Source organism: Gopherus evgoodei, chromosome 3 (assembly GCF_007399415.2).
Source record: "Gopherus evgoodei ecotype Sinaloan lineage chromosome 3, rGopEvg1_v1.p, whole genome shotgun sequence".
NCBI classification, from domain to species: domain Eukaryota; kingdom Metazoa; phylum Chordata; order Testudines; family Testudinidae; genus Gopherus; species Gopherus evgoodei.
Window position 1 is genome coordinate 30,853,550 of NC_044324.1, and position 15,990 is coordinate 30,869,539.

The 15,990-nt window shown below is 45.2% G+C and overlaps 1 protein-coding gene across 6 annotated transcripts in view; it reads left to right on the top strand.

Moving 5' to 3' along the window:
• Positions 1-9,412: 9,412 nt before the first annotated feature.
• Positions 9,413-15,990, top strand: part of LOC115648159 (protein LYRIC-like) — a 53,898-nt gene continuing 47,320 nt past the window's right edge. For all 6 annotated transcript variants that reach the window (XR_003999475.1, XM_030555366.1, XM_030555368.1 and 3 more), the window contains exon 1: positions 9,413-10,328. Coding sequence is in view for 5 of the 6 variants with exons in the window: in XM_030555366.1 (XP_030411226.1) it covers positions 9,990-10,328 (339 nt within the window). In the remaining variant the exon portion in view is untranslated. The remainder of the gene's footprint in view (positions 10,329-15,990) is intronic.

A 15,990-nucleotide genomic window follows, 5' to 3' on the forward strand; every position in this document is an offset into this window, starting at 1 on the left:
TTGCCCTTTGCAAAGGGGCTTTCTTTTCCCTTTTTTTTGCCTTGTTCTCACTTTTAACCTATCTTTATATGTTTCTGTTTTATTTAACTCTTTTTAAATGCTCTTTTCTTAACTCACCCTTATATTTAATATTTTAAATGCTTCTTTATTAACCAACATTTATATTTTTAACATGTGCTTACTAAATAGTCTCTGCTTTATAAAATTCCCTTTTTTGCTATAAGTTCTTTTTTAACCTACCCTTATATTTAATACACCTTTTTAATTTATCTCAAAGTTTTTATTCTTTAATAACATGCCAAACTAGTCCTTTAAAACACCTCTCCTTACTAAACCTAACCAAAAATCTTTCTTTTCTTTAATAACTTAACTCTATTCTTTCAAACTAACCGTTTAAAAACAAAAATCTTTATTTTTCTTTAGGTTCTCTCATTCTATACTTTCAACGTTTTCCTCTCAACAATCAACCAAATGTATCAAAGCACAAGCATGCAACATTCCCCCTATTCAAACATAAAAATTAATCAAAAAATAATTTTCAAAATAGCCGACTGCACCAAACCTTGACACCAACGGAAATGGGAATGGAGGGTGGAACATAAGCCCTAGAGGCAGCATGGAAACCTGTCAAAAATCAATGGTGATGAATACTATTGAGGTATATACTACTTCCAGGAAAGTTTCCTAGAGATCTTTATGGAAGATTCCCAAGATATCCAAGTGTGCATTTACAAACTTTTCCACAGGGCCCCCACTGTGTAGCTCCCACTTTTACCATGTAACAAAATAAAGGACACCTCTACTTCATGTCACCATGCAGTATCAAAGCTCCACTCTCCTGCTTCTGGCGCACTAGAGCCAGAGTACTGGGACTGGCTAGACTCCTTCAGAATCAAAAAGAGGTCCTGGCTCTCTAAACCACTGGATGACACTGTCACCTGTGCGACATCCTCCTCCAACTCTACTTTCTTGTCCACCATTTTGTCCTCACACTTGACTCCACGGCTGCTGCCTCCAGTTCCCTGAAGTATCAGAGGGGTAGCCGTGTTAGTCTGGATCTGTAAAAGCAGCAAAGAGTCCTGTGGCACCTTATAGACTAACAGATGTTTTGGAGCATGAGCTTTCGTGGGTGAAGTGGGTATTCACCCACGAAAGCTCATGCTCCAAAACGTCTGTTAGTCTATAAGGTGCCACAGGACTCTTTGCTGCTTTTACAGTTCCCTGAAGTATCCACAATGCTTTTGGCCGTGGAGGTGGGATTGCTGCCAAGAATGGTATGCAGCTTCTTGTAGAAGTGGCATGTCTTCAGTGCTGCACCAGGGCATTGGTTAGCCTTCCTTGCCCTCTGGTACACCCGCTTCCTTGATCTCAGCATAGTACTGCTGCATGTCTCTTTTGTCCCCCCCCCTCCTCCTCCATACCATAAGCAATCTGCTTGTAGGTATCAAAGTTCCTACAGGTGGATTGGAGCTGCAACTGCACAGCCTGCTCTCCCCACAGCCCCAGCAGATCCAACAGTTTCAGTGTACTCCAGGCGGGAGCACATTTGCTGCAGAAAGCTGGCATGGTCAGCTGAGAAAAGTCTACGTGAACTTTCAGTGCCAACAAACAGGAAGTGGAATTTCAAAATGTCCCAGAGCTTTAGAGTGGGAGGCACACATATCTGTGTACCTGGCTGTAGGGCAGCAGAGTTGAAACTGCTGCCCAGAGCAGTCATGATGGACATTGTGGGACACCACCTGGAGGCCACTTAGGGCAACATAAGCAAGCACAGTGTCTATACTGATACTGCATTGCTGTAACTTCATCGCAAAAAGCTCTCTGCCTCGCGTTGAGGTGATTTTATTATGTCGTTGTCACAGGAGAGTTAAAATTGGTGAGAGGAGCATTGCAGTGTGTATACCTCCATTTTAAAGCTGACTTTTGTCGACAAAACTGTGTAGTGGAGACAAGGCTTTTAGAGTCTTTGATTACCAAAACTATGCAGTCTGCTGAGCCAAAAGCAACATCTTCCCTCCGCTTGCTTGTAGGAATCTTCAGTTGGAATCCATGCAGACTCTTCCTCTTCCTCTGCTGAAATCACTGTTAGCCAGTCTGCTAACTGATTAACCAACCACCTAGTTAAGTATATAGATTTTTTTTAAACACAAAACTGAGAATAATAAAATATATGATTTTTTCCCCATTATCACATTTAAAGAAAAGTTGGTGAATCATACTTCTTCTTAGCATATATGCACAACATGCCTCGGCTGGCAGGTGACCCAGATTCATCACTAAATTTAGTCCACTGGTTCGATCATTAGCTTCCCTGGCCCAGGCCGGGTACTGACAGAGACAATCTAACTAAAACAGTTTGGCTAAAATCAAGCAACACTCAAAGTATACAATTAAAATAAAAGACATTATTTTTCCCTTTTATAATTAGCACTGCCAAGGGCTTCCCTGTGGGAGGGTTAACAATATCACTAACCAGCTACAAAATGCTTCAGAGTTCTGGAAAACAGCTTGCTTTTCTGCTCCTGGGCTCAGCTTCTCCCAACTCACACAGGGCATCTGGCCTTTTGTAAAGCTGCTGCCTGATTGCCCTCATGGAGTCTGAGTCCAGCTACAGAAAACCTATTTAGCATACCCAAAATGACCACAGCCAATTCCAGAAATTTCTGGATGTGGAGTGCTAATTGTGCATCTGCCTAGCAACAATGATCTAAACACAGTTCATTCCTCCCCCCTCTCCCCCCTAGGCATTACAGGATTTACAATGGCACCAGTGGCAGGACCTGGGCACTGAGCATAGGGAATCGGGGGGTGTTGGGCAGGGGGGCTGTGTGGTGTAGACCCGCCTCCGAGGGGAAGGGGCATGCTGGCAGCAGAGGGCCGGTCAGGCCAGTGTATGTCCGGCAACTGGGGAGAGTATTAAGGCTCCCACGTTCTGACCAGTGTAGTTAAACAAATCTGTGGACTTTTCATCAGCCCATCAGGTTGCTCCCTTATTTTCACTCCCATTGATTTCTGTGAGCTTTGAGTCAGGTCCTAAATCACCCATATTCCATTTTAAGCCCTATTTTGTATTTTCTCTCATGGATGAGGGTTCATATGGAGCTCAGTCTGGCTTCCGTTGATAGTTCTGTCAATAGTAGTTTTGCCATCCAGTAGGACAGGGTTTCTCAAACAGGGGTCGCCGCTTCTGTAGGGAATGCCCCTGGCAGGCCAGGCCGGTGTGTTTACCTGCCCCATCCGCAGGTCCGGCCGATCGCGTCTCCCACTGGCCATGGATCGCTGCTCTGGGCCAATGGGAGTTGCTGGAAGCGGCGTGGGCCGAGGGATGTACTGGCTGCCACTTTCAGCAACTCCCATTGGCCCGGAGCAGCGATCCGCAGCCAGTGGGAGCCGCAATCAGCCGGACCTGTGGATGGGGCAGGTAAACACACCGGCCCGGCCCGCCAGGGGCTTTCCCTACAGAAGCAGTGACCCCTGTTTGAGAAACCCTGCAGTAGGACCAGAATTGGGCCCCTGGAGCTGAAGATTCTTGCACTTAGTCTCCGGCCAGAGGAGAATATTCTAGGAAAGATGGAAGAAAGTTGGCGAAGTAATTTAGAGACAGTTTTAATTCTCCTTTCACTTACATCTGTTTGACACCAGTGTGGTGTTAAGTTAATCAGTTTCCATATATTCCTGATTCACAGCAGCCTGAGTGGAGAATCAGGCCCTGCAATTTTAATAGTAGAATCTGTTGTAAACATTCTCAGAAGTATTTGTTCTTTTGGATAATGAAGGGAAAGCGTGTGCCTTTTCCCACCTTGCCTAAGGTTTTCAGAGCAGCTATGTTATTAATCAAACCCGCCTTTCTTGCTTCAGCTCAGTATCTCTTAGCTATATCCTAATCTATCAACCCAGAGAAGGAGATTTAAAAGTGCTAAGTATTTACAAATAGGTTTGTTTGCTGTGTCAGTCTAAAAGCTTCCTGATTACTTCTCTGCCACATTTTTTAACATTTAGTTAGTTACTGTTGGCTACACTCTGTCTAACAAACTATATCAGGGGTGCAAATACTCAGTATCTTAATACTGTAAAAATTCAATTGGCTTCAACAGGTGCCTCATTCAGTCAATAGTTAGTACAGCTGGTCAAAAAATCTAGTTTTATTTCTGCAAAAATATTGAAAAAACCATTTTGCTTCACATTTTGTGCTGAAATTTTTGATTTTTGTGCTGAAATTTTTGATTTTCAAAAGCCAACACAAAATGAAAATTTCAGTTTGAAACAATTGCAATTTTTCCTTTATTTTACCAAACATGAACATTTCAATTTAAAAGAAAACAAAATTTTAATTTTGTTTCATTTTGAATATTTGTTTTAAAAAACAAAAATGTTGTCACAAATCAAACAGTTGTATGAAACATTTCAATTTCACTGAAGTTGCATTGAAAACAATTTAGCAAAAAAAAAATTCTGAAAGCTCTAGTAACTAATTCTGAATATATACACAGTCATGTTCAAACACTACTTGATTATTAGGTGTGGAAGGCTGCCTCATATTTTGCTGGAAAAATAATGATATCAGATTTGCATGAAGCCTAAGGTACTACTTATGGATTCTTGAATTTCACCTACAAACTTTACTGGCCAGCAATAAGCTCCTCCTAGATTCTTAGGAGTTGGAAGCTTTATGTCATAATTCAAAAGGTCATTTCCCCCAAATTTGTCAAAAGGTTTCAGATTTCACATATCACATCAATGATAATTTGTGTGTATTTAATAGACCAGTTCCTGAAACTGAAACCTCCACTGTTAAATAACTAACAAGTACAGCCCCAATCCAGCAATGCATGTAAACATGTGCTTATCTTTGTCAATGAGATTATTCACATGCTTAAAATATAACATGTGATTAAGTGCTTTGGTGGACTGGGGCCTAGTTTAGTAAAGTTATTAACTGATGAGAGCTTAATTCCTCAGAAGCAGAGCACTAGGGCTCTCTGTGATGAGCAGGCTCACAGGCTGCCTTTGCTGAAAAAAAATCAAGAGAGAATGCAGCAGAACAGCAACTTCTTGGACCAATAAAGAATCGGCAATAGTGGTCCCTAAAATGATCTTTTCAGTCTGTGTATTTTTAGCACAAGCAGCCAAGTCTGAAGGGGCTAAAACAAATTATATTTATAATTTAAGGCATGGACTGTATGGCATTCATGGGGAAGGAGAAAAGAAGAAACATATCTCCATTTTATAAGTAGAGAAATTAAAATGAACATAAGCACCCAAAAGTTAGGCATCTAACTTTATCGATTGACTTCAATGAGAACACAACACCTCTGACAATCAGTTGTTTTTATTGAGGTGCCTACTCGTGGATTTAGGTGTCTAACTGACCTACCTATGTTCCCTCAGGAAGTCTTTGGCACAGGTAGGTATAGAACCAGACACTGGCAGGAGTCAATGGATATTGATCCCAGCCAAGCACAGACTGGTGCCAGGAAATAAAGATCATTCTCCTAGTGCCCTCCTGTTTGTCAGACCTTTATTACAAACTTGACTTTTCATACCACTCTTTATATAAATCATCTTATTTAATATTTATTTTGCAGTAGTGCCATAAGCCTCAGTGAGGAGGCACACACATTGCGCCAGTGACTGTACACACATATAAGGAGCCATGGTTGCTGCCACAAAGAGCTTACAATATTGTTCATTTCCTCCCTTGCTTGTTTCTAGAAAGATACTGTGAAATTCAGAATAGCCCAGTTAAGGAAAGACATTTATTTTCTTTTTAGGCTGCCCTTCATTCATAGAGCAACTCCATTGGAATGAAAAAGAATTTTGCCAGGGCCATTTGAGCCCTAATCTCGCAAAGAGTGATGCATGTGCTTAACTTCACTCACTGTGAGTAGTACCACTGGAACCAACGGAAGAATTAGCATTATGTAAAGTTATGCAATGCGTAATTCTTGGTAGGAAAGGATCCTTGGTTTGCATTTCTCAACTAGCTGGCTGTGTTAGGTTTTCTGGGAACCTTTGTGTTGATTCACATTAAAAATAACCCGGCATGGAGAGCTTCAGAGGATGGGACTTTGTTTCTTACTAGCTGAAAGGCTGGACTGGCTTTCGGTAGAAGCAGGGCTTTTTGTTTTTCCCTTTATGTAAAAACCTTTTAGTCAGCTTTGCATCAGCTACCATTTAGGCCCCCTAACACCTGTGAATAAAGACTTCAGGAAGAGGCAGTACTGGTGCAAGTCTTCGTTGCTGTCTGATGAGGCTGGCTCACACTGCTAACGTACTGAGTTGTGTTGTAGGGATGTGATGTAACATCAGGGGTGAAAGTAACTTACAGGACTTACCAGTACTGCCGGAGTCCTGAAGGGGGCGTGGCCTCAACCGGAAGAGGTTGTGCCTCTCAAGATTTAAAGGCTCTGGGGCACCGGCTGTGGCTGGGAGCCCCAAGGCTTTTAAATCAACCCGGGGCTCCCAGCCACCGCAGAGCTCCGGCCCTTTAAATCCCCACCGCTGCTCTGTCTGCTGGAGCTGTGGGAGGGATTTAAAGGGCCTGGAGCTCCCAAGGCTGCGGGGAAACCCAAGCCTTGCTGGGCTGGGGCTGGGATTTAAAGGGCTCTGGGCGCCCCGCAGCCACGGGAGCTCTGACCCCTTTAAATCCCAGCCCCAGCCCGGCTGCCAGGGCCACGGGTGGGATTCAAAGGGCTCTGGGCTGCCTGCTGCAGCGGGGAGCCCAGAGCCCTTTAAATCCCCGCCGCGGAAGCCAGTGCAGTCCGGCATGGTGTACTGGCTCTTGCTGGTATGCCGTACCGGACCGGATCGGCTTACTTTCACCTCTGTGTAACATAAATTATGTAATAATATACATTATTTCACCCTGTTTTGTGTGGCTGAAGCCTCTGATCCATGCTGCAGAAACCTGATCGAGGCAAACCTCTCAAGCTGCCTGTGACTGGTGGAGGAATTCCCTGTGTTCCTCTGCATTTACTGCCCACTGGTTCCTGTTGTGGTGAGAGCAGCATGTTTCTGCTTGGCTGTGGGACTTGTTATCTCCTTCTCCCCAGGCCATAACACTGCAGGGATGGTGTGGGAGAGGCCTGGAGAAGGTACACTTCAGTGGCCATACTGGTGTTTTTCTGTTAGCATATTATTCTATTAGAAGAATATTTGAAAATAGGTCTTTATTTCTGAGGTGACTATTAATTCCACCTCTGAGCTTTGTAAAGGCTCCAAGAAGCTTGGGGTAAGCACTTTGTTAATTGAGAGAACACCTGTGTTAGAAGCAACACGAAATAAGGGGGACAATGTGGAATGAAACAGAGCAGGGTTCAGCAACCTTTCAGAAGTGCTGTGCCGAGTCTTCATTTATTCACTCTGATTTAAGGTGTCGTGTGCCAGTAATACATTTTAACATTTTTAGAAGGTCTTTATAAGTCTAGAATATATAACTAAGCTATTGTTGTATGTAAAGTAAATAAGGTTTTTAAAATGTTTAAGAAGCTTCATTTAAAATTAAATAAAATGCAGAGCCCCCCCGGACCGGTGGCCAGGACCCGGGCAGTGTGAGTGCTACTGAAAATCAGCTCGCGTGCCACCTTCAGCATGCGTGCCATAAGTTGCCTACCCTTGAAACAGAGCAATATGAAGCAAGTGAGAAAATCTGTTTGCATTCTATAAACCAGTGTTTCTCAACTAGGAATCCAGGGCCCTGAGCAGGTTTCAGGGGTTCCTGCAAGTGGGGCCAGAGTTAGACTTGCCGGGGCCCATGGCAGAAAGCCAAAGCCCCATGACATGGTGCTGAAGCCAAAGGCCCTGAGCCCACCCACCAGGGGCTGAAGCCAAAGCCTGAACAATTTAGCTTTGTAAGGGCCCTGTGGTGGGGGGCCCCAGGCAATTGCCCTGCTTGCTACCCCCTAATGCCAGCCCTGGCTTTAATATTCAGAAAACCAGTTCTGGCACAGGTGGGCTGCGGAGTTGTTATATTATGGTGAGGGGGGCCTCTGAAAGAATATAGACATCAGTGGAGTTAAACCTGGGATCAGTGTGATTCAGTGTTTGGAGGTGGGAGGTGATTTAGTAAGAATCACACAAATAATTCCTTGGCTTGGCTGTTGTATTCTGACATTATCAGGAAGGCTGCAGTGGCAGTAGCACAGTGCTTCTTCCCTGCTTCTAAGGCTAAGCTTCACCCCTGCAGCACTTACTGTAGACACTACAGGACTGAAGGGGGTCTCCCATCGTAGTAAATGCACCTCCTCGAGAAGTGGCAGCTACGTTGAAGGAAGAATTCTTCCATCGAGTGAGTGCTGTCTACATCGGGACTTAGGTCGACTTAACTGTGATGCTCAGGGATGTGGATTTTGCACACCCCTGAGTAACGTAGCTGAGTTGATCTAATTTTCGAGTGTAGACCAGCTCTCAGACTAGAGTTTCTCAAGCTATGGGCAGTGGATCATGAAGAGGTAGCTTGGTCCCACGAAGCTAATCCATTTTATCTCTGCCTGGAAAGTCACATTAAAAGCACCTAAAATTATATAAGATACTTTTAGGACATTACTTTTCTTTGTAAATGTAACAACCCACCATGGGTTATCAACAGGGTTCAAACCTAAAACCTTTGTTACCAGTGCAGAGACCTGCACTGCTTGAGCTAAAGGAGTAGTGCCATTAGCTATTAGCAGTAATAGGCTGTTAACTTCTCTGCCCTGGAGAGGAACACAACACACATTTTACATGGGTATGCAATTGTTGTAACTGCCAGAGATGTTATTCAGTTGTGAATTATAGCAAAAGTGGTCTCTATACAGCTGTGTTTGGGAGGGGAGGTATATGTACAAGACATTCTATATTATGATCTGGTCTGCACTAATGAAAAATCTGAGTACTGTTCTAGACAAAACTGTATAATTGTTTTTTAGAAACATCACAGTGCATTTAATTCTAGAATACACATTGTAGATCAAATTCATCCATACTGCATGTAACTCTACTGCTTTGAATTAAATTACAGCAGGGACTGAGCTGATCACTTGATTATTTCTTTGATTCCTATCCCTAGTCACAAAATATGCCCGGCACAGTGAGGAGCCTATAAACCTGACATTTTGACTTTCAGTGGGGTCATTTAATCAGTGCTCTCTCACCATATGAATCCACATTTTGAAACACATTAGTCACAATTACCCCAGTATATCTTTCGCTCTCACCATGTGGGCTTCTACATACAGACCTGACACACAATACACAGGGTGTGCCCTGCAGAACATCCCTCTCCGCGCTGGACCCATTTGCAGCAACATAAGTATGTCTAACCTAAACTCGCTGCACAAACATTTCTGGTCTGTCATGGCCACCGTAAAGCGTCTGCCATCAGATACGTAACCCCCCCTACTCGGATCAGCCCCCCCCCACAGCCTGGCTCAGATCCCTTCCCCATCGCGATTGGCCTGAATCCGTTTATTACCGCTCCTGGGGCTCCGCCACCAACTATCCAGGCAGTGCACTCTAGGGCAGGGGGAGACCGGGCAGCTGGGCGCCTGCGATCTCGGCTGCATTTGCAGCGCCACATGCTGCTCTAGAACCCCGCTGGCGCTCGCGGGGGGTCCTGGAACCCGGCCCAGTGAGTTCTAAGCGCGGGGGGACAGGGAGGGTGTCCGCTGCTTCCGCTCCATGTGCAGTGCTGGACACTGGCCGACTTGCCGCCTAGCGGCGCCCCCCGCTGCGGGAGCAGTGCTAGAACCCGGCGCAGTGCGATCTAGAAGGCAGACTCCACTCCCGTTTTTAGGACTCGGTACGTTCTAGAAGGTGCAGGGAGCCGCTCTAGAACCCAGCCGGGAAGCCCCGAGGTTTAGCGCTGGGGCTATTCTGGAAGACGCGCCTCCGCGGCAGGTAGCGATCGGCGTTCAGCCCCTTTAGAACCGCTGGGACCCGATCTCTGCAGGGGAAGGGGGCGGCTATAGCACCCAGCCAGTGGGGTCCAGAGGGGCCCGCCTGCTGCAGCCATGCTGGAGTCGGCGGTGCGGCTGGCCCTGGGAGCCGGCGAGCTGGTGGCTCCGGGACCGCAGCTCTCGGAGCGGCTGGCCCTACTGCAGGCGCAGGTGCTCGCTTCCCTCTGGCCCATGCTGCTGCTAGGAGGGGCCGTGGCGCTGCTTGTCCTGTTGGGGATGCTCCGGCGCTGGGACCGGGCGCAGCCGGGCCCCCAGCACAGCGTGGAGGGGGAGCAGGGTGGTGCTGGGTCTGCCAGCTCCGAGGAAGGACGGCTGCCAGCGCCGGACCCGCGGACACAGAACGGGATAGCTGGGCAGCAGGAGCAAAGGGCGAGGCAGAGCCATGAGGAAAAGGTAAGGACCAGCCGTTCCCCTACCTTTCCCCCATCCCAATCTGCCCTTTCCCACCAACCCAACCCCAACACAGGGACCTTCCATCCCAGTCCACTACACCGAGAGTCTGCTCTCTTCCACACAACCCCTAACACAGGGTCCTTCCATCCCAGTCCCCTACACAGAGAGTCTGCCCTCTTCCACACAAGCCCTAACACAGGGTCCTTCCATCCCAGTCCCCTACACAGAGTCTGCCCTCTTCCACACAACCCCAACACAGGGTCCTTCCATCCCAGTCCCCTACACAGAGAGTCTGCCCTTTTCCTTCCATTCCAATCCCGTACACAGAGAGTCTGCCCTTTTCCACAGATCCCCTAACACAGGGTCCTTCCATCACAGTCCCCTACACAGAGAGTCTGCCCTCTTCCACACAACCCCTAACACAGGGTCCTTCCAATCCCGTACACAAAGAGTCTGCCCTTTTCCTTCCATTCCAGTCCCCTATGCAGAGAGTCTGCCCTTTTGCACACAACCCCTAACACAGGGTCTCTCCATCCTAGTCCCCACTGTTGGTGGCTCAGCCTACTCTCAGCACAGGATTCCTCTCTCCCACTCCCCTCTGCAGAGCCCCCCCCACATTCCATTCCTCTCAACAAGGGTATCCCAGTAGTGAATCTCGCATCCCCTCTGCTGGGGCCTCATACAGTCATTTGGTCTCCCAGCCTGGTACCCTGCACAGGGGGCCCTATCCATTTCAAGCACAAGGTTCTCTCTTAGCATAGTTCCCTGCATTTAGAAGTGTAGGATCCTTCTCTTTCTCCCATTCCATTTCCAGTCCTGGGATTCATCCCATCCTTTCCCCACATCCAATCCCATCTTGCAGCATAGGGTATCACCCTTACTGGCAGGCCAGCTGTCAGATTGCACCCTTCAAAGTGTGTGTTTAGAAAGAACTGTTCTACTTTCGTCTCAATAAAGATACATAGTCCAACGTCAGAGCTAGACTCTGCACCCTAATTCATAGGATAACCTCTGTTTACAAACATAAGAGTTAGTGGAACTGCTGAATTAGGTATTATGAGCAGGACTGAGGCGCAGTTCTAAAAGGTATTTAGATGCCTATCTCCCATGGAAATCAATAGGAGTTAAGCACCTACATACTTTAGGGGATCGGGGCCTGAGCTTTTATCTTTCACACTAACTTATATTTCCCAAACAATTTATGGGACAAGACAGGGTTGCCACCTTTCCCATGGTTTCTGGGATTGTCCTCCTTTTTTTTTACTGTTCATATACTTATTATTAATTGCTAAATAAGGGCTAAATCCTGTTTGCATTGAAGTATGTAGTAAAAGTTCTGTTGGTTTAAATGGTAGTAGGATGGCGGACCTAAGCACTAAATGTTTTTATTTGTTGCTTCAAAACTTCATTCAGTAAGCACGGCCATGTGATCTTGGTTGCAATGTGATGAGGTTTTGCAGCCATACTGATCATCATGATCAGGTTTTGATACAATGGGATGGATTTTTGATGCAGCATTGTCACTGTTTGCTCCGTTAGGCATGTGTAAAGCAGAAACCCTCAGCCTGACTTACAGAAAACAGCTGGGTAAAGTATGCTAACAAGTATGTAAACCATCACAACAGCACATTGTATATAAAATAATAGATGCAACATAGATTTGAACAGTCTGGTCTATTAGTATTATCTGTTAGCTGCTTCATTCTGGGAGATAGGAGGAAAAAAGAGCATATTTGCTGAATTTGTCTTTCAGTATGGTACTTCTGTGGTATCTTTTGCTCTTGCCGATATATATATATATACATGTGTCAATATTTTCATCAGAACCCCTGTTTCCAGGGATTTATTTACTTGGCCATAAAAGTTACCTTCAGGCTGAATCTTGGCTGTATTATATTTGAATTGGTTAGTTCATTTTCCAAGTATTTTTTTCTTTTGAAAATGAAAACAGCACGCTGGCCTGGTATAATGGACTAATAGATATGTGTGCATTTGTACTGATCACATCACTGAAGTAATCTTAAAGTAATTGTCTGTGTAAACAGAATGAGAAGAAATTTCAGCAAATATGTTACATCGACATTGGTAACTGTTTTCCAGATCAGCAGAGTTTAGCTCTAAACTGGTGGATTTTATGCTTCTCTTGAGTCATCCCAGCATGCACTCTGCTGGTGATGTTACTGTGAGTGGAAGCCTTTTTTATACAAAGTAGTATCATTGTTTTATTATCATTAGTGCTGAAGAATTTGATCTGGTTGTAAATAATCTGAAAATACAATTTTGGCAGAAACACTGACTATTGGAATTGGAGGGGGGTGGTACTGGAGATCTGAATTATTCCCAGGGGTGGGCATGTTATTTGAGCAGGCACTTCTTAGGTCTGAATAACGGGGGAAAAGGTAAATTAAAATGATACATTTGCTCACCTGCTGTTACTAAGCTACGGTTTCCATCATTAATCTCTTTTTTTGGTGCAATAGGTTCTTGCTTTCACACTGGCTCCTTAAGGGTCAGATTCTACCAACCTTACTGATGTTGGCTAGCACCTTACTCTGTGGGCAGCCCCATCAAAGTTGATCTGAGTGTACATGTGGCAAATTATGGACCTAAAGGGGAGGGGGGTGGGGAAGAAAGGGAGAACAGGAAAAATAACCTGCGAAAAAAACCCTCTCATGCTTGATTAAATGAAAAATAGTGCTCATACCAAAACTGTATGATGCCCTTTCTGCTTGCTTGCTTGCCTCATTCCTTTTCTCTTTCCTCACTCCACACTGTCGTTTGTCATTTTTCATCGTCTTACCTGTATAATCTGGAATGTAATATCATTGAAGCAGGGACCTTATCTTCTAATATGTATGTGAAGTGCATTGTGCACCTAGAGAACCACATATTAACTAGGCTTGGCAGGATTTGATTTTATAATTTTGATGTTTATTTTCAAGCATTTTTTATTTTTATCAATTTAAATGTTCAAATGTGCAAAATTATGGGTTTGATATATTTTTTTCTGATTTTTATTGATTTTAAATTTTCACACTGGCAGGAAGTTATGAGGGGCAGACAATGGGTGACGTGGTTAGACATTAATTACTTAAGTACAGTAGATGAGAGTCAAAAAGTTAAGTTAAAGCTTTATAACCAGTAAAACACACATAGTCAACAGCACCTGTCAAAATATACAAAGTAAAGAGCCTTAAATAAAACTCAAGCAGCATTTTTCTTACTTTGTCTATCTGTAAATTTAGATTATTATTGATGGAAATATTTTTTGTTGGTTTGTGCGTGTAGGGTGAAATTGATGTTTACTGATAAAAATGTAATCCTTCCAAGCCTATATATAACTGAATGATGGTAATCATTTAGAATTCAGTAGTTAATGCTGAAGTTGCAGAACACCTTTAATATACTGAAATTAGCTTATCAAGAACTATATTAAAACAGTGCCCCAGAGATTATAAGAAGCAAATAATTTCACAATTAATAATGAAACATCAAGATGTAAGGAATAGCATAAGCCAGAGTGTGCAGATATTAAATGATAATACCCCATCTTTGGTGCATGCTGAGATATGAGGCCAAAGACAAAATGCCTCCAGCACTCAGGTGTGTTGATATATCACAGCAGCCAAACATCTGCATATCCTGGAGTGTGTAATTCTGCTGATAAAGTTGAGATTTTTAATTAACCCCCCTTCCCCAAGGTGGTTAATTATCTTTTCCAATTTTGGAATGTGTGCGTGCCAGTGTTTTCCAGGCCATGGTCCCCTGTCCAGGGAGTCTGCATTGTTATATTTGCCCAGTTAGCTGATGCCCTGCTAGCTAGAGGTCTAGTTAACTGCTTCCATATTAATACACTGGTAACTCAGCTATTGCGTGCTTGCTGTGCATGCCATGTGCCTCAGACTGCCACTGCACTCTACAGAGAGAGCGCAACAATGCCCTCTGTTGATCTCTGTTGTTCCCTGCTGGCATGCTGCTCCCAGCCACAACCCTGAGTGCCACCAGCCCACTTCCCACTCTTCCCCTAAAATCCTGCCCTAGCTGCTAAGGGTATGTCTACACTGTGATTAAAAAAACCTGCTGCACCAAGTCTCAGAGCCTGGGTCAGCTGAGTTGCAGGGCTATAAAACTACAGGGTAGACTTTTGGGCTTGGGCTGGAGCCCTTGAATCTGAGACCCGCCAACCCCAAACGTCTGCACTGCAATTTTATAGCCACGCAGCCTGAGTCAGCTGACCTGGGCCAGACGCTGCCATGCCACTGGTGTTTTATTGCTGTGTAGACATACCCTGAAGACAGCTACATGGCTTCATCCATCCTAGCATCAGTGGCAGTGCTGTGGTGCTCCTGTGGTTGTGCTCTCTAACCTAGGTGAACATGCTCAAGAGCAGTCACATTATCATCCTAAAAATGTCAGTGCCTCTAGTTATCTGGCCATCTATCTGTCTTTCATACTGGCATGAGCACCAGCTTCATGAGAAATATTGTGTATCAAGATAAGAACCAAATCAGAATTTCTCCTTCAGCACATCTGAAGTGTGTACATGTAGGACCGCATGGCCATTCTTTCCTGTCAATCTCAAAGGAAGACCATGCTCCCTCACTGTTTCGTTCTGCAAAAGGCAGTCTGGAACAAGGGGAAATTAGCAGTGTTTGGTGCCCTGGCCCTCTGAGCAGGGCTGGGCAGTAATCATGCCCTGGGGCTCAAGCCTTCTGACAAGGGGGAGCCCCAAATGATTTTGGGCTTTGGCCCTCAGGCAGGGCAAAGCAATGAATAGTCTAGCGTCCTAGTTCTGGTGGATAGTAGGCTAACACAGAGCCCCTACCCTAAGGAAAGGAGACTGCCACCTCAGAACTGGGGTGAACCCAGGTTCACCAGACTCCACTGGGTCCCATCCCAGGGCCCTAAGAGTGGCAGAGTGTTCCACCATTGGGTCAGCGGGGAATCCAGCTGCAACATGCTTACCTGTCTTCAGGCAGCAACACAGCCAGACTACAGTCAGCTGTCCCTGGGCTACTTCTTCCCCTCCCCTGAGGGCGTACATGCATCCATGGGTCATCCTCCATCTCCCTGGAACATGCTGCCAATGGTAGTCCCAGCAGCTCCTCGGAGTCTGGAGTGGTGAGACGCTCTGGAAGCTCAGGCAAGTCCTCAGGTCAGCAGATATCCTCTCAGTGTCCTGCTCCAGCACTAGGGGAGAAGCATCTGTCTCCCTCAGCAGCTCCAGCACAACTGAGCTGCAGGGCCCACTTTTTATACTTCCTGTTCCTGTCTTGCCCTTCTGCTTCCAGTGGGGCGAACATGGCTTTCTTGGTCCTGCCCACCAGTGGGCAGGCGGTGATTCCTCCCTGTCAATCTCAGAGAGAGGCTACACCCCCTCACTACAGTACATTATACAAATTTTGTACAAATGTAATTCCAGTCAGATTAGAGAATGCTGCATTCATGTTTCTTAAAACCGTCATCATAATTATATGAACAAAAATTAAGTGTAATCACATTGTGAATACACATCACAAGTTGCACTGTGACTTTGTTGTTGTCACAATTTATAACTTACCATGAGTGGTGATGGAGGGATCAGTCTCTTTCCCCACAGCCTCTCCCTTTCCCTAATAAAGAGTCTTTCAGGAAATAGTAACAAGAAGTGCCAAGAGTCATC